At 43.2% G+C, this 18,773-nt stretch overlaps 1 protein-coding gene and 1 long non-coding RNA gene across 6 annotated transcripts in view; both read left to right on the top strand.

The window, feature by feature from the left end:
* The window catches only part of bmp7b (bone morphogenetic protein 7b), a 42,910-nt gene that overhangs the window by 3,884 nt on the left and 20,253 nt on the right, over nucleotides 1-18,773 (top strand). For 4 of the 5 annotated variants that reach the window (XM_077621268.1, XM_077621191.1, XM_077621116.1 and 1 more), the window contains exon 2: nucleotides 424-588. In XM_077621268.1, coding sequence (XP_077477394.1) covers nucleotides 528-588 — 61 coding nt within the window. In that variant the 5' untranslated portion in view covers nucleotides 424-527. Of the gene's footprint in view, nucleotides 1-423; nucleotides 589-6,744; nucleotides 7,472-18,773 lie in introns of those variants that run through there. The other variant, XM_077621042.1, reaches the window with a different exon arrangement.
* Nucleotides 992-3,292, top strand: LOC144090337 (uncharacterized). Its single transcript, XR_013305347.1, has 3 exons — nucleotides 992-1,536; nucleotides 1,983-2,076; nucleotides 2,198-3,292. It is a non-coding gene; the product is annotated as an uncharacterized LOC144090337 (long non-coding RNA).

The following is an 18,773-nucleotide window of genomic DNA, read 5'->3' as shown; positions in this document are numbered from 1 at the left end:
ACATTTTTTTCCAATCCAATATCCTGTTTTTGGTGTTTTTTCAGAGGGTTGGAATAAATTAATTTGTTTTTAGTTCATTTCAATGGGAAACGTTCGTTTGAGTTACGAGAAAATCGACATGCGAGCCCGGAACGAATTAAGCTCGTATCTCGAGGTACCACTGTACATTGAGTACACCCGCAAATAGTTGCCGACAATAATCGATAATCAAAATCGTTGACGACAAATGTAAATATAGTTTTCTATTAATTTGATCAATTAGTTGTTCCAGCCTTGGTATATAGTATTGCTGAAAATGCACTTACGAGTCACTTTGTGTTGCACCATTTCTGTTTCAAGATTTTTCTTTGCATGAACCTGAATATTAGGTTTCCTTCAATACCCACCATGTTTAAGATATATCTTCTTTCTTTGCATTCACAGAGCCACTGCAGTCCAGCTTTCAAAGTGTGAAGGCTTCGACAGCGTGTGAGGGCCTCTAAAGAGAAAAGTGCCCGTGTCCCTGACCTGACCCTGCATATCTCCTAATGTGCCCCTTTACAAATAGAACCCGTTTACTCAGAGTGCCTTTGACAAGCAGCTTCCGTGGTAATGGTTCTTAATTTCGGAGTAATTGCTATCTCAAAGTGATGAGGGACAACCTCCTCACCCAAGCTAGAAAAAAATTGTGAATGTGATCGACCTCAGGTTGTGGGGGTTCTTTTTCATGTGCTACAGAAAGACGGAGCCCCCTGCTGTTTCCTTTGCCCAGGAGAGATTTGTGTCGAGTGCTAGGCTCTAACCTGAGGAGACAGAGTGCAACGAGTCATGTGCTTGTCTCGGGATGTGTGTTTGTACTGGGCAGGAGTGAGAGGGGGACAAGGGAAGTAAAGGGGGAATTTGGGGGTGGGGGGGTGCAGGGTCAGAGGAAAAGAGAAAAAGGAGGGGGTGGACTCACTGCAGGTGAGGGGGATTAACTGCAGCTTGACCTGGAGAAACTAAATACAAATCTGTCAACCTAATCCTCACAAATAGAAAACAGAGCTGCCCTCCATTCACAACCTCCACAGTTCAGCAAATCTACCTCCCTCTTCCCCATCTAGCCCCCTACCTTTCTCCTGCAAGTTCCCTGGATTCTCTGTTTCTCATCATTCTTTGGCCCGTCTGACGATGCCGCCTCAACTCAAATGGTTTCTCGGTCCTATTTTCCCTAAAGAGGCTCTGACTGATCACCTGAGGTTCTCTGATTGACAGATCAGGGCAAGCTTAGGAAGTGTTAAAAGAAATGGTGCACAGCCTCCCTGGGAAGAGAAAAGAATCTAAATGAGGCCTCTGCCCTTAGACATCCCTGTGAATGGACAGACCCTTATCAGGAACTGACACCTAAGTAAAACCCGCCGATAAGCATGAGGCTGCGCGAGGAGATCAGCCTAGTGTCAAATTGATGACACGGGTGCCTGAATGATAACATCCTGTTATGGCTAAAAGCTAAGCCCGGCATTAAGAAGAATACCAAAAGCTCTCGGTGACACAATACATTAAAAAGCCATGTATCAGGTAACTGTGGTCCTGCTGCATGACAAACAAATGATACTGTCAAAAATATGCCACAAAATGACTAAATTGGCAACTTTTCTAACAAGATAATAATTATGCTTTCATGGAACGTATTTGTTACGGTGATACAAATTCAGCCATTGTGGAAATCCTATGAAGAAGGCAATAAAAGCTCAGATTGATTCCAAAACTGAAAATGAGAATTCCCTTACACTATTAACAATTTGTTTTCATTCCGGCTAGTTTAGTTGAGCCATTAATCTTTGAAGCATTAGAGGCAAATATTAAAGTTTGATAGCTTCTGGATTTTAAAACCTTGCTAATTTATATGGAATACCAGGACCAGGGTGCATGTAACCTTAAACCTAAATGAATATTAAAAAATGTTCTGTATTCCCACCCCCTTTCGTTTGACTCCATAACAGCTGTGTTTCATATGTTCATAGGGCCTCTGGAAGTGCAACATACTAGTGGAAACATTCACTGCTGAAGAGTATTGTTACAGTTAAGGAGTTACGGGAACAGAAAAACAACACATTGGTTCGTTGTCAGAAACTTTGTTTCCCTGTATTCTGTCCTTGCACTGATACCCCTGGATTAGGCTCGTATTAAGGGGTTCAGTTTAGACTGAACTGTTTGACTTTTTTTACTGTATTGACAGCGGGTCTACTTGCTTGAACCCCCGCCTTCTTCCACCCACATAAATGGACCTCATCCACCTCCCTCGGTCCACAGGTCTTCAAAGGACTCCCGCCTGCTGTTCTCTAAAGCAACACATGAAATAAATATTAATCTTGCCTCTGATCATACACTCCAAGGCCCTCAATGGGAGCAATACACAAATTGCCAGTGTATCATCAAGGCTGGGAATTGTTTTCATTTGTTTGCTGCCCCCCCTGTCCTTGAATATTTGTTCCTCAAACTGAAAACCATTGATAATTTACGACAGAAAAGACACCATCATCTAATATTTTATCTATCCACAAGTGAGATAGGGACCACGTGTTTTTTTTACACACAACCATCCCACGTTTTTCTCAGTGACTCCATAGTAGTGGCTTTGATGGGAGTGGCATTACTAGTTTAATTCCATCTATTATTAGCTTTTAGGTCATTCAATTTTTGTTTATGACCACAAAATACTGTAGCATCCACAGAAGCCAAGACAATTCTAAATGTGCCTCTCTCATTTATCATTGGGGTAAGACAAGATGTCAAAATATGTAATAAAGAAAAAGAAAAATACTTAATTATTGAATTAAACTAGAATTACACAACACATGTAAGAGCCCGCAAAAGACTGTGTTTCAAGTCTATCGTGGCCAATGAAAGACCAAACAAGTAAATCCAGACCGGAAAAAACACTCACAGTTAGTGTACACATTCTTGTTGCATGAGCATGTATACAACACCCAGCCGACAGCCTGTCCGTTCTATACACCTCTGCGCTAATGAATAATATGAGATAACGTCAGCTCTGTGAGTGAAATGAAGACTGGCTGAAAATAAACATGTCTGTTGTCAATTTGTGTTCTGTCTTGCCAGATAGTCTGCCCTCAGATGAAAAGATAATTTCTGACAGGAAAGTCCAGTCTGTTGTGCAGCTGTACGCAGTGTTTTGAGGGTTGTCTATTGATGCTTCAAATGCAGTTTCCTTTGCTTTTCTGCTTTCTGTCCCCTGTCAAGGACCTCTGAGTGAGCCTCACTCCCTCTAGGCTGAGCCTTGTGCCCACTGTTTACTGTGAATGTCACCAGACATGGTGAGATGCAAACAAAGGGAGGTCTGTTCTTTTTGTCCTGTCCATGATTGTCATCGCCTGGCTTGGATAAAACTAAGCCAGAGCCTGGAGTGGTGAGAGGTTTGCTCTCAACAAGCCAACACGAATAGGGATATGCAAGAATAAATGAGAAATTTATTGAACCACAGACATATAACAGACCCTTGTAGTACTTTGTCTACTCTATAAACATCTTTAGCCATTCAGTGGTAATGGATAAAACTGTTTATCCGCAGTATGTTACTTTTGAATAACTGTTTGAATTAATTTGAAGATCCATTATAAACACACAATGAGTAGGGGAAATCTACAAGAGAGACATTCAGAGTTGTAGTTGGAAAAGTAAATGCAACACTTTTCCAAAGAAAATCAACAGACCCATATTGAAATGTTGGGAAGGTGAGCCAAGTGGACAGGACTGCAAGACCCTCTTTGCCCACCCCCTCTGTTTACAATCATAGCTAAAGCTGTCTGGCAGCCTCGCTGGCTGTGCGATTGAAGTTCTAATTTTATTGTCATAAAAATCTTCTGGCAAGCAGCAGCCCTAAAACATCTCTAAAGGAGCCTTTGAAAGTCCACTCTCAAATCTTCTTGGAGTTTAGTCCTGTAAGAGGCATCTGAAATACATTCAACTGTCGGTGAGAACAGAACTCATGAGAGGGTCAGTGGTGTTCCTTAAAGTTTGGTGTTTAAGAGGTGCTGGGGCACTGGGGGGAGATGGAGCGTCAAAGCAGCTGCCAAACATCTGCAACCCTCCTTTGTAATCTGTGGCTGTTCGCCACTCCCTTTGTCACTGACTTTCTGCCACAGTTCAGTTTAGAAGAAAGAGTGGAAACGGTCAGAAAAATGGTCAAAGGTTTATTTTTGCCATATAGCAAAAAAAAAAGAAGAAAACCCACAACATATTTTCATTGCCCAAGTGTTTTATTGTTATTATTATCAAGATTAAACACAATAACTTCCATCTGCAGGGGCGGCCCGGTGGAGCGAGTGGTTAGCGCGTCGGCCTCACAGCTCTGGGGTTCTGGGTTCAAATCCAGGTCACGTCCATCTGTGTGGAGTTTGCATCTTCTACCTGGGCCCGCGTGGGTTTCCTCTGGGTACTCTGGTTTCCTCCCATATTCCAAAAACATGCATAGTAGGCCTCTGGGCCGGAGTCAGCTGGGATAGGCTCCAGCACCCCCTGCAACCCTAATGAGGATAAAATGGTTCAGAAAATGAGATGAGACTTCCATCTGCAGTGATAGAGGCTGGCACTAAACAATGTTTGCAAGCTCTCGCAATTGAAGTAAATGAGTTAAAAAGGACTAACTTTGATTGTTGGGCCGCATGTGGCATTTAGATAGCACCTCTGGTTAAATTGTGACAAGGCAAGATGTGTGTGGGCCATATTATGGCCATATTGGCTTGGCCATAACTTCAATGTTTGAGGGGATTTCTCCTCTGGCACAGTTGGTTTATTAGAGCACTCAGCCCAGAAAATAGATTTTTCTTTTGAGCTCTACGTTGTTTCTGACTGGCAAATGTAGTATATAGCAAAACAAATGAGGGCCACATCGTAACCACAACGGTTGGGCTAGAAATGTGTACTGCAACATTGATGCCTAGGTCCATGTGCCACGCTCATTAGGCAAAATCTCATCTTGGTTCTCGTGTTGCTTTAAGAAAAATTAGTGTGACCCAGTGGGCTGACCCAGTGGATTACGACTTTTCTGTGTGGACACCCCCAAAAGATGCTTGATAGGCTGGTTGAACACTCTTAATTGTAGTATGAGTGTGAATGGTTGTCTGAGTTTGGTTGGAATAGACTTCAGCACCCCTCACGACCCTTCTGAGGACAAGCGGTACAGAAAAATAATGAATAAACGAATCATTGGTCGCCACTGATGGTGTTGGACGTTCTTTCCATTTTGCCTGAAATTAAAAATAATAATTGTGTAATTAAATAAAGTTCACTTAAGGTATATTGATGAATAAATACATGTTTTTTATTCATTCATTCATCTTCCAGACCGCGCATTCTCATAAGGTTTGCGTGGGTTGCTAGAGCCTATCCCTGCCAACTTCGGGCGAAAGGCAGACTACACCTTAGACCGGGGGTGGGAAAACTATTGCACAAAGGGCCACAGTGGGTGCAGGTTTTCATTCCAACTCATAAAGAGGACACCCTTTCACCAATCTGGTGTCCTACAACTGCAATCAGTGGATTGCAGTCAGGTGCTTCTTGTTTTCTGCAGAAATCTCATTGGTGTCTTTGCAAGATCGGTTGTAACAAAAACCTGCACCCAGAGCGATCCTCGATGACCGGTTTGCCCACCCCTGCCCTAGAGTGTTCGCCAGTCAGCCATAAGGCACACAGAGAGAATGACAACCATTTGCAATCACAATCATACCTACACGTTTTTCATTATATTCATATCTCATCTCATTTTCTGAACTGCTTCATCCTCATTAGGGTCGTGGGGGGTGCTGGAGCCTATTCCAACTCACTCCGGGCCAGAGGCGGGGGCACACCCTGAATCGGTGGCCAGACGATCACAGGTACAAGGAGACAGACAACCATGCACACTCACACCCATACCTAGGGGCAATTTAGAGTGTCCAATCAGCCTACCATGCATGTTTTTGGAATGTGTGAGGAAATCGGAATACCCGGAGGAAACCCACGCAGGCCCAGGGAGAACAAGCAAACTCCACACACAGGTGGACGTGACCTGGATTTTAACCCAGGACCCCAGAGCTGTGAGGCTGACGCACTAACCATTCGCGCCACCGGGCCGTCCTATTTTTATATGAACTTTTTTTTACTTAAATCATAATTCGTAAGTAATTGGAAGCCATTGGTGGCCACTGCGGCCCGGCGGCTGAGTGGTTAGCGCGTCGGCCTCACAGTGGGGGACCTGGGTTCAAATCCAGGTCGGTCCACCTGTGTGGAGTTAGCATGTTTTCCCTGGGCCTGCGTGGGTTTCTTCCGGGTTCCTCCCACATTCCATAGAAATACATGGTAGGCTGATTGGACACTCTAAATTGCCCCTAGGTATGGGTGTGAGTGTGTATGGTTGTCCGTCTCCCTGTGCCCTGCGATTGGCTGGCCACCAATTCAGGGTGTCCCCCGCATCTGGCCCAAAGTCAGCTGGGATAGGCTCCAGCACCACCCCACGACCCTAGTAAGGGTAAAGTGGTTCAGAAAATGAGATGAGAGGTGAGATGGTGACCACTGAAGGATGAATTATTGCTGCCATCCCTCCCAGTTAAATAAAATGCATTAGACGTCTAGTACCGTCAATGGCAGCCCAATGAGTAAAATGAATGCGCCATTAAGGGTTAACGTCAGGACGCTTTCCCTCAACTTTTACTGAGGTGCAACGACCAGATCATTGCCTGAATCGACTGAGAATAGAAATCCGGCGTGTTGATTCATCCACAACTCTCATGATCTCTTACTCCTGCTCCTCCCATCTCGATGTGTTTTCTCCTGCTTAAAGGCGTCAGCTTCCACTTTGCACTTGTATAGTCAGCGGCAAAGTAGTCATTCCAGCGGCCCCTCAGGTTGTGAGGAAGACCAGCTACAGATGACCGCACGCGTATAGTGGAAACCTCAAAAAAGGACATTGAGTCGAACGGTGACGATCAGAAGAATTTCCCCAACGCAATGGCGGCAGATTCAGGATATTGAACACGGTTGCTAAAGGTGCTTTCACCATTTTTGCGCCGCTTGACAACAGCGTCGAAGACTTTTACGCGCGGCATGTTTGCGATGGCAGCGCTTTGGGATAGACGCGCTCCCGCCTTGCTTTTAATCTGTAGTTACTGCGTCGTCGCCGACACGACTTTTACAAACTTTTCCGTGGACAGCGAGTTTCATTCCAGTTTTATTCATCGCCGCTTGAGGAGCCAGGAGCGCAGGGAGATGCAGCGGGAGATTCTATCCATCTTGGGGTTGCCGCACCGGCCGCGACCGCACTTTCACGGCAAGCACAATTCTGCGCCCATGTTTATGTTGGACCTGTACAATGCCATGTCAACAGAGGGGGAGGACGACAGGTATTCCTATCCATACAAGCCCATCTTCACCACGCAGGCACCACCCATCGCCAGCCTACAGGACAACAACTTCCTGAATGATGCAGACATGGTCATGAGCTTTGTAAATCAAGGTAGGATGGATTTTGGTTCATTTAGAACACTATGTAGATGCATGCTGTGTTTTATACACAGTCCAGTCATGGTCAAATTCGGTCAAATTCATGGCCAATTGTGTCATTTCTGAGTCCACACGCACATGACCCACAAGTTGGGTGGTCATTTCCACAATGCCAAAAAAGAACATTTAGTGCAGAAAAAGATATCGCTACATCCCACTCGAGTATACTCCCTAAAGAAACTTTTCTGCAGGGTAACAACATTTATTATTCAATTTTTCGTAACACTTTTTAACAAGGGTCACAGGGATGATGGAGCCTTTCCAGAATGTCTTTGGGTGAAAGGGATACTACAAGACAGAGTAGTACTCTTATTGCACCGAGCACCTAACAAACATGATGGAGTATGTTGTTTTCAGGTGCAAAAAAAGGACAACGCTGACCAGGATGAGGCATTTAAATAAAGCCAGGCATGTGGCCATCCTACTAGCAAGTCTGCATGCAGCTTGTCATAATTTGCAAACTGACTTTCTTCGTGCAAACATTCAAAATTATTTTTGAGTGACGTAGACTATTGACCGACCGATATGGGTTTTTCAGGATCGATACCGATTATTTGTGTTAAAAAACGCTCATTTAAGCTCATTGTAGAACTTTATTAAACCATAAAGTCAATATGATCTATTCTACCCCTATATTCAGTAAGAAATATATCTGGAATTCTTACAACTTACGTTGATGTAAGTCAGGGGTCGGGAACCTTTTTGACGAAGAGAGTCATAAACAATTCTCAAATTTTTCAAAACATTATTCCTTGAGAGCCAAACTCATAATTTAAAAGTAAAAATAAATGAAAATGTGTGCATTTATTAATCATTTCACCACGTTGAAAGTGAAAAAGTCTCAATTCTTTTGATTTTTTTCTCACTGTTGCTAATCAATGAGGATCAATGAGTGTATGCATGCAGAAGAGTCTAATGAAGAAAAATTATGATTAAAAGGCGCTAGAGATAGTGTCGGCCCCACAGTGACGCTCCCATTGGTGCGTTCGGGACTTAGATCTCTCATCAGCAGTTCTAATATTTTACCACACAGGTTAGCGGGGAGCCATATACACCCAACAAAAGAGCCACATATGTCTCCCGAGCCATAGGTTGCCTACCGATGATTTAAGTTATTGAATGTACAATTCAACTTGTTTACAGAGGGTTAAGGGGTTAAATATGCATTTGTGCTGGTGTGTCTGTGTGCGTCTTTATTACCAATAAAGGCTGCCGCGAATGGAAGCATAGCAGACGCAACAACATCAAAGTCCTCGATTTAACGAGCAGCTGCTCGTTTATGTTAGAGCCGGTGAAAACAGGCAGGAGAGAGAGGAGAAGCGCAGCTGCATCTGAGCCAAAATAATCAAGTTTTAAATTGATTTCTTTATATCGGCTGGCCGGATTTAAAAAAAATGGCCGATACCGATATACGTCAAATGTACAAATATTGGCCCTGATAATTGGCCTGAATGATTATTGGTCGATCCCCAGCATAGAGAGCAAAAGAGCGGAATCACTGTCACAAAATGCATTTGGTAAGCTTTGCTCCATCAGCTACTGCTTGGTGCTGGTGCTATGGATGTTGAAGCAGGTCTCTTCTCGTGTGCGGTCGATTGGTCGCCGTTCTTTTGGTCGCCGTCTTTTGGTCGTCGGTCTTTTGGTCGTGGTCTTTTGGTCGTGGTCTTTTGGTCGCCCCCAACCGCGACAACGGGCGACCAAAAGACCGGCGACCAAAAGACCGACGACAAAAAGACCGGCGACAAAACAAGGTAAAACAACACGGTCTATTCATCAATAAAAGCCAACAATGGCCATGGGCAGTTTCACTGAGCCGACATGTGAGTGTATAAGAGTTTGTATGTACATGCGTTGTCCCTTTAAGAAGCTACGTCAGTCAGGGTCTTAACAAGTTCTCCAACAAAAAACAATAAAAGTCCAGGAAATTTTGAGCTTTTCTTTAGCCTAATAATTACTAGGGCATTAAGTATGACTAAATAGTAATTCATTTGGATTTAAGGAATTTGAGGAACGATTTAAATGGTAATTATCACTTACCTTCCGGGCGACCAAAAGACCGGCGACCAAAAGATCGGCGACCAAAAGACCGGCGACCAATCGACCATGTACTGTCTCTTCTATGTCCAGCATGGATTTTCAGAATAATGAGGGAGTCAGTAGCAAAATGCGATCAAAATGCAGTGGGTGCTCCCTTCAAAATTCAATTCAGAGGCGCTCCGATGAGTGCCCAAGCAGCAGAACAATGGGCATTCAGTAATGAGCCATGCTTAATTGAGTCAGATGCAGTTGCTCACACAATGAGTCTGTATGCTCAGAGGATATGTTTCTAACTCAAATACGACTTCAGTGCATTTCTTGTACATTTCTAAGTCAACATAAACTTATTGAAGAGGAATTGAGAGCTGCAGTTTTGCACTCTTGGAAAGAATCATTGTTGGAGTGTCTTGGCAGGAAAGAGGGAGGTGACACTGACTCCTCTGCTGCACTGTGCAATTACTGTGGTAGCTGCTGCATTGTGACTATTTTCGACAGGCTGCAACACTGATGGATTTGACCACAAAGACTCTGAAAGTCAAAAGTATTCGCAAAGTGTGCAACTAACGGTGAATGCAGCAAGATGACAAACGGGTAAGAAGGAAAGCTTTTCTTGGAGAAAAAAGGAGCAAAATGCATTGGTCACTTTCCATTCAGATGTTAGGGAGTATTGGGGTAAACAAAAGTCCTTCAGACCTCCTAATCATCATTTAGGAACACATTATGTACTCCCTAATATATAACATCTGACAACAGAGCTCTGTTGCCACTTTTGATACCATCAGTTTCCTAACAGCTTGATTAGAAGCAGCAGGTACACTTTGTTTCTTTGCCTTCACAAAAGCATAGAGGAGAATCAGATGGATTGTCCATTTCCTCTCCAAATTCCTTCCTTTCCACATTTGCTTATTGTGGTTTTTATTTTTATTTAGGCTGCCTGAGAGTAAAATTTGTGTGGCCTTTGTTTAAAAACAGTGCCTTGGTTCTCTGAAAGTCTCTGGGGCCTCAGTGGCAAGGTGCATTAACCTCCAATTTCCTTCAAGGCCTTTTTTTTCAATGCACTGGTTTATTACTGTTATTTTTATTATTATTTTTACAATACGATGAAATTCAAAATCCCACTCATTCTGCCTTGTCAATTTCAGTTGTCACCCATAGGAATTAGAATTCTTTCTAGTCTACTTGCGTGAGAGGCCAACAAGGTTTTGGTGCGGATTTTGGGACAGACCCCCCATCCAGGGACGTCCTCTCGCTGAGTCACCCCCTTTTGAAAGGCCAGCTGTGTAAATGGCTTACAGCATACGTTTAGAATGCACTCCACGATGCACGCAGCCCGGGCCACCCCAAACACGTCATGCATGTTGCATATGAAGCCAAAAGGGGGCACTTTGTGCTGTGCCAGGTAGAGACATCATTTCAGCTTTTAAAAGTAGTAGTATGTTTACTTTGACAAAATGTCTTTAAACTGATTAACGTTCGGATTAAAATTATGATCGGATAGTCTCTTTTCGTGGACACTCAGGCATCACACTTTTGGTCGGAACAAATTATTTTGACATGAGCAGACTCCAAAAATACTAGAAATAATAGCAAAATGAGCCAGCACAACTTCCACATCATCAAAGCATACTCCAACTTAAAAAATTAGCTTTTAGTAAGATTTACAACTCCTCCGCCACATGTAACAATAGAGTACTGAAATAGTATTTCCTCCATCAAAAAAACTCAGCTTTGACTTGTGCCGTTTATAAAGTTCTTTGACTTGGAGTTTGGCTTGCTCAATTATACGCAGCTCAAATTCAAATGTATATGCACAGTTACAGTAAAAGTTGTATGTGCAGAGTTACAAACTGTGACTTTGGTGTCTGCATTCTGCATGACTTTTTATCGTTAATATTTTGCCTATGAAATCATTTTTCAGGAGTTACGCACAACTAACCACAAATCGGTCTTTGTATTATGAACAACTCTAAATTTAAACAGAATTTTATTCAATAATGTATAAATGTAGGATTGTTTTGTAAAGGGGGAGGCCTAGTTGTTGAGTGGTTAGCGCATCGGCCTCACACTTCTGGGGTCGAGGGTTTGATTTCAGTTTGGTCCTCACTGAGTAGAGTTTGCATGTTCTCTCAGGCTTGTGTGGGTTTTCTCTGGGTACTCCTACAGCCACAAAACATGCATGGTAGGCTGGTTGCCCCATAGGTAGGAGTGTGAGCGTGAATGGTTGTCCGTCTCCTCATGCCCTGCAATTGCCTAGCCACCAATTCAGAGTGTCCCCTGCCTGGTGCTCATAGTTAGCTGGGATAGGCTCCAGTACCCCAAGTGACCCCTGTAAGGATAACCGGTTCAGAAAATGAATCAATTAATATTTTATAAAGGTTGCTATATTTCATAGTGAGGCAGTTCTCGTGTGTCTGTGCGTTTGGGATTGAGACAAAGAAAGCAGCGTGTGATTCTGCACACTCAGCGGGTGATTTGTTTTCCAGTACAAGCTTTTAAAAAGTCCCTCATCATTTATCATGTCTTCACACAATAAGCAGGAACAAGTGGTATTTCTATGTTGTATTGCTGTAATCAGTGCCAGATGTGATATTTTTCCACAAATAAACAGTTGAAAAAATAATGTAATTGTACTTCTGTGTTGTTATTTCAAAGATTTCATTCGGAAAGCTGAATTTTTCACGGATTGATGTTAGTGTGATGTGACAGAGAGGAATTGCGTGACTTCTGCTCACCTGGAAATGATTTTAGGCCTTACCTTGGTGACCTAATAGGGCGCCACATGGCAATGCTATAACACTCCCTTGGATGTTTGCCTGTTATTCCTTTAGCATGAAACTGCTAAGAACCATAGAAGATAATTCATAACTAGTGACTTTGTTGAGATTAGACCACGGTTTTGGGCCTTCCGTCAGCATTGTGTCACCAGCTCTAAGAGCTGCACACTCTGATCATACCAGAGGAATGTATTCATCCACTCTCTCCCCACCTATGTGCCTATTTCTCCTTGTGTTCCTCTGCAGTGGGCTGCACGTGGAACAGAGGTTAATATAGATGTTTCCAACTGTCTGCAGGCCAGAGCAGCTGTGCAGGGAAACGTGATATTTTCTGAGACCCTTACTGAAACCTCCGCCATCATGTTTTGCCCTGTTTCCAATTCATCTTGCACGCAAAACCATATGACACTGTGTGTCCCTTGTTTCCTTGCCCAAAACATAGCACTATTGATTATCAGCGCTGGCTCAGTCACTTTATGAAGAGTTCCCAATGGGATTTGTTGTGTTTAGCCTCCAAGCACCACCTCTGGACCTCATCAGGTTTAGGTCTCCTGTGCGCTTAGGCATAAAAATGTCAAGACTTTCTTTTGTGTTTTTCCACTCCCCACTTTTTTCCGGACACATTAACACACCTTCTCGGAACCCAAACATACACACCCTTGATTTTTCACTACCCCACCCTCGTGAACACAAAAATATTTTAGTCAATCTAGTCATCAGAATTTTCAAATTTAGATTGATTCTCCAAGTATTGGGTGGTGTGGGTCAGTATTTGTTCCTCAACCCAGAGGTTGTGTGCTAGATTCCTCAACCTGGTGACCTCATCCCTGTATCCTTAAGCAAGATACTGAACTTCATGTTGCCCTGACGCTGCGTCATCAGTAGATAAATGCGCATCTAATGTTGAACCGTTTTTAGTGGTTTGAACGTGGAAAGGTCACTCCTCACCACTTCGTGGCTTCAGTCTATCGCAGTATTTTTCATGTGTCCAAAATTAAAAAATGTTCCTAGAAAATTCAAAATTCATGCTGAAACTGGTGCTTCCTTGAAGAATGCCCAATGAGGATGAGGTCTTACTTCGAGAAATTAGCTAGAAATCTTGAATAAGCACGCAGTTTGCAACAAGGGGTCCAGGAGATTGATGACAACGTGGTCATAGCCATTGAATTTGGCAATTGTCTTGATGGTGTCATGTCATTGTACAAAACCATATTTGTACAAAAACAGAACAGCAGTCACAACTCCCCATCATGTTCCTTCGACTTGGATCCTTCTCGGCTTGTGTGTCAGCCTCACAGTTCTGGGAGTGTTCAATTCCAGGTCAGTCCTCACTGTGTGGAGTTTGCATGTTCTCCCTGGGCTTGCGTGGGTTTTCTCCTACTTCCCAAAAACATGCACAATAGGTGGTTGAGGGTTGAGGGCACTCTAAATTGCCCCTTGGTATGATTGTAAGCATGAGCGGTTGTCTGTCTCCTTGTGTGCTGTGATTGGCTAACTACCAATTCAGTGTGTCCCCCACCTGGTGCTCGAAGTTAGGGGTTCAGAAAATGAATCAATGATATCAGGTTCTCCAAACTGGCTGAATTGGTGAAAAGGTGTCATCTTGTTTGGTTGGAATGAAATCCTGAACTCCCTAAGGCTCTTTCTGGTCTAGTTTGGAGAGCCCTGCTTTTAGTTGATAAACACCACCTCACCGTTCTGAGTGACTCCATCTCCAGGTTATCTGATCAGCAGCTCCAGGAAGTACCAAGGTCAAAGCATAAGCTAAGGGGGATAGGGCTTTTCTGTTGCTGCCCCCAAATTGTAAATCATTTGCCGTTACGCCACAGACAAAGGCATTTAATGTCTGTTTTAAAACGTGTTAAATCTCCATTCTATTTCTTGTTTCCTATGTTTTTATTTTCTTTTTTTTTTTTACGTTTTAAGTACTGTCGTTTTTCTTTGAGTTTCTATCACTTGCTTTTGTGTTTATGTAAATCACTTTGTATTCAACTGATGGTTTTAAGTAGTTTATAAATCAAATTAGTTGAGGATACCAAAATCAATCTCTGTCATTTCGGCCGTTAGTTACCACAGCCAGGAAACTAATGCGAGATGGAAGACCACAAACACAATTGTTAGCAAGGCCAGAAGTGACAGGCCAAGAAAAATTTCAGCGATGCAAAAAAGAAGTATGGTGTGAATGGCAAAAGACAAACCACAGACCACCACCACCGAACTACAATATAGTAATTTGCTGCAGATAGTGTGAATGTGCTTTGTTCAACAATTTAGCGCACTTTACACAAAGGATCAGCTGTAAGAGAGATAGGGATGCATAAGAAGCATTTTCTGTGTCATGTCACAAACAGCTTTATTTTGGAACAAGGTTTTGTGGGGCGCTTCATGGTGTAGAGGTTTACTCGCCTAACTTCGGTCCGGGCAGCTCGATCCCGCTGGTGGCAATATGATTGGGAGTGCGGATGGTAGTTTGTCTCTATGTGTGTCCTTTGGCTGACTGGCGATCAGTCTAGGGTGCAGTCTGTCATTTGCCTGAAAACAGCTGGATTAGGCTCCAGCAACCCCCGCAACCCTTTCGAGGATGGGCGGTATGAAAGATGCATGAAAGAAAAGTTTGTGGAATGATAAAACAAATACATACTGAGTTATATTGTGGGGTGTTATGCATGTACGAACACCACAAACAAAATCACTTGCAACCTACAGTAAAATTTGATAGCCGATCCCTCATGCTGTGGAGTTAGTCCTGGTTCCGGGAATCTCATTAAAAATTGGGGTGAGTGGATTCCACTCTATTAATAGCTTCTTGAGAATAATGTTCAACAAACAGTCTCAATGTTAAAGTTACATCAGGGCTAGGTAGAATTTCAACAATACAATGATCCACAAAATTTCTACAAATATACTCTTGTATTCATACAAAGGAGCAAGTACAATGTTCTAGATGGGCCATCCCAGTTCCTATAGGCATTAAAATTGTTGGGATTATCTGGGGTGGGCTGTTAATTGAACTGGAGAACTTGGCCACACTTAACTCTGACATTACTCTGTCCATCAGTTTGCTGACCCTATGTTTAATGACAATAAATTTAAATAATGGACCATATCAGGGGTGCCCAAATGTTTTCATACAACTATGGATTTTCCTGGTGTTCACAGTCCGCAGTACCTGTCTCACTTCATGTTCCTGAAGCTCCAGTGTACTGCTGCACCACCCTGGAGCAGTACACTGGAGCCTCAGGAACATGAAGTGAGACAGGTACTGTGGACTGTGAACAACAGGAAGGCTGCTGGCCCTGACGTAGTACCTGGGTAGGTGCTCAAAGCCTGTGCTGACCAGCTGACTGGTGTTTTCACAAAGATCTTCAATTGTTCCCTGCAATAATCCATCATCCCATCCTGCCTGAAATCTGCCACCATTATCCCTGTCCCTAAAAAAACAACCATTGACAGCCTGAATGATTATAGGCCTGTTGCACTTACGCCTGTGATCATGAAGTGCTTTGAAAAGTTGGTCGCCCGCCATATCAGGGATACAATCCATCCCTCAGTTGACCCTCACCAGTTTGCTTATAGAGCAAACAGGTCCACTGAGGACGCTATCGCCATAGCTCTACACACAGCACTGAGCCACCTGGAGCACCATGGAAACTAAGTGAGGATGCTTTTCATTGACTATAGCTCAGCCTTCAACACTATAATACCGGACATTCTGGCTGACAAACTCTCCCACCTTGGACTATTCTCTTCCATCTGCTGCTGGATAAAGAACTTCTTAATCAACCGACCACAAACTGTTAGACTTGGTCCCCACCTCTCATCCTCCATTACACTGAGCACTGGCTCCCCTCAAGGCTGTGTACTGCCTCCTCTTCTGTACTCCCTGTACACATACGACTATACCGACCCACCAGTCTAACTTCATCATCAAATTTGCCGATGACACCACTGTGGTCGGACTCATCTCAGGGGGGATGAGTCTGCTCACAGAAATGAGGTCAACAAACTGTCTTCGTGGTGTTTGGTGAACAATCTCACACTAAACACCACGAAAACTAAAGAAATAATCCTGGACTTTCGCAAATGCAGCACAGATCTGGCCCCACTCCTCATAAATGGAGTATGCGTAGATTGGGTCCAGTCCTTCAAATTCCTGGGGGTCCACGTCATGGACAATGTCTCCTGGTCTACCAACAGGCCCAGAAACGACTCCATTTCCTGAGGGTACTCAGGAGGAACAACTTGGACACTAAGCTTCTGGTAACCTTCTATAGAGCCACTGTGGAGAGCATCCTAGCATACTGCATTACAGTGTGGTATGCTGGAAGCACGGCATCAGACAGAAAGGCCATGCAGAGAGTGATCAACACTGCCCAGAAGATCATCGGCTGCTCTCTGCCCTCACTGGATGACATGGCCAGCCCTCGCTACCTCAGCAGAGCCAGGAACATTGTCAGGGACCAATACCACCCTGGTCACAACCTGTTCCAGCTGTTGCCCTCTGGCAGACGCTACAGGTCTCACAAAGCACGGACAAATGGACTTAAGGACAGTTTTTTTCCCACAGCCATCAGGACTCTGAACTTGCATTAGCACGACACACAATCCCTTCTGTGCAATAACTTTGGGGTGTGGAATAACAATATGCAATATCTTAGATTGTGCAATATTTTAGAGTTTACCTAGCCAGGATGTGACTTTTTATACTTTTATATTACTATTTATGTTTTTTTTACTGGGAAAACACACTGGAGTAGCACCACCAATTCCGTTATACGCAGCTGTGTATGACAATAAAGGCTTTTGATTTGATTTGATTTTGTCACACTAACTGCATGAGAAAGACCATACATACCATCCACTTCAACAGTTGGTGGAATAAGTGAGTGAAGAAGAAGAGAGTTTGAAAGTTTTTTTACATTAACAGAGACCTATTTAGCCTGTTATCGAGTTTGCATTTTCTATCATGTATTTATTCTCGATCTCTTACAGCACCATAAAAGACAGAAAAATCCCAATTTTATTCTGGTGCGACTTACTTTATCCTCCTTCTTTCTTTATTGTGCATATTTTAGCTGATGATCTATACTCAGGTGGAGTTATAGTCCGAAAAATACAGTATACGAGTCAAAGTTTGAGCTCAGGGGAAAAACGTGCTTGCACTTTTCGGATGCCCAAAAGGAATGTTCCTGGAGCTAATTAGTGTTATTCAGTCCATGTTTTACTGCCTTGTGAAGAGCAGGGAGTGAACAGATGCAGAGGAATGTTACAGTTGGTAGAGATAGCCATGCCTTCCTGTCAGGTCATTCTTTTTAATGCCCGCCATGATTTGATGTATTATACAGTGGGCTGGAGGATAAATGAATACCAGAAACAAAGAAAAATAATTTTGAATCTCTGACAGCTTCCCAAAGAGTTCCAGGAAAATAACTACACGGGATATCTGAGATTCACCTGCTGAACTCAGGAGTCTGAAATAACATCTGGAAGGAAGCAGCAGCTTCTATGCACTCCTGGTCATGATATGGCACTCGCTAGGAGGAATGACACTTGGGTAGGTGGGAGTTTACAAAAAGGTGAAGTGTCCTAAAGGCTATATGCACAAAGCAGTGGGTGTTCTAGCTTTACCACAGTGATGGCCAGTGCTTGTTCTTTGCTAGGAATGTTGTGTTCATTTTGATTAAACTATTGCAGTACTCACTTTGCAGTAAACTGGCATAGTTTTTTTTATGCAGAACTTGCAATAAATATTTATTTGGAGCGTTTTTGCCACTTTCCTTTCATCTGGGTTACTCTGGCCTTGGCTTATCAGTGACCAACAGCATATCAACCTCCCCTGCACTTCAATGAGTACTAAAACTGATAGAGCGTCTCTCCTTAGGTGGGAACAAGGATTGGGGTGGATAAAAAGAAGCGAGCAGTAGTACCAGAAAAGAATAGGAATTGTGTTCATATTCAATTGTTATCCCCATTCCTTGTGGGAACTTGATGTGCTTTTGCATTTATGTGCTTGTGCATAATACAATGCTATTTCAGGGCCACTTTCCCTCCCCACTTACTAGCATTGTATGATGTGTGTTTGAGCTCCTAGCAGAGCACTGCCTAAGCGGAAACCCTATAATACCGACCAGACTCTGTCAGCCAGATCAAAGCTTGCAAAAGCAGGAGCAAGTATTTTTATCGTATGGTGAGGAAACGTTTGGTTTGGTAGAGTTGGCCCCTTAATACTATAGAAAACAACTAAAAATGTATCACATTTCAATGTCTCTTGATGTGGAACTGACAAGAGCTTGTTGGGCTGTAGTGTTGGATTTTTTTTTTTACAAAATCATTATTCTTTTACAAGGGAGAAGGCAGTTTATATTTCAACACAAGAGGGAAGTGCGAAAGGCTACATGTTGAAGAGATAGCGAACAAGGATGAAGCTGTTATCCATCAGAGTTA

The sequence above is a fragment of the Stigmatopora argus genome, chromosome 1 (genome assembly GCF_051989625.1).
Source record: "Stigmatopora argus isolate UIUO_Sarg chromosome 1, RoL_Sarg_1.0, whole genome shotgun sequence".
Taxonomy (NCBI): domain Eukaryota; kingdom Metazoa; phylum Chordata; class Actinopteri; order Syngnathiformes; family Syngnathidae; genus Stigmatopora; species Stigmatopora argus.
This window is presented reverse-complemented; position numbering and strand designations above follow the sequence as displayed.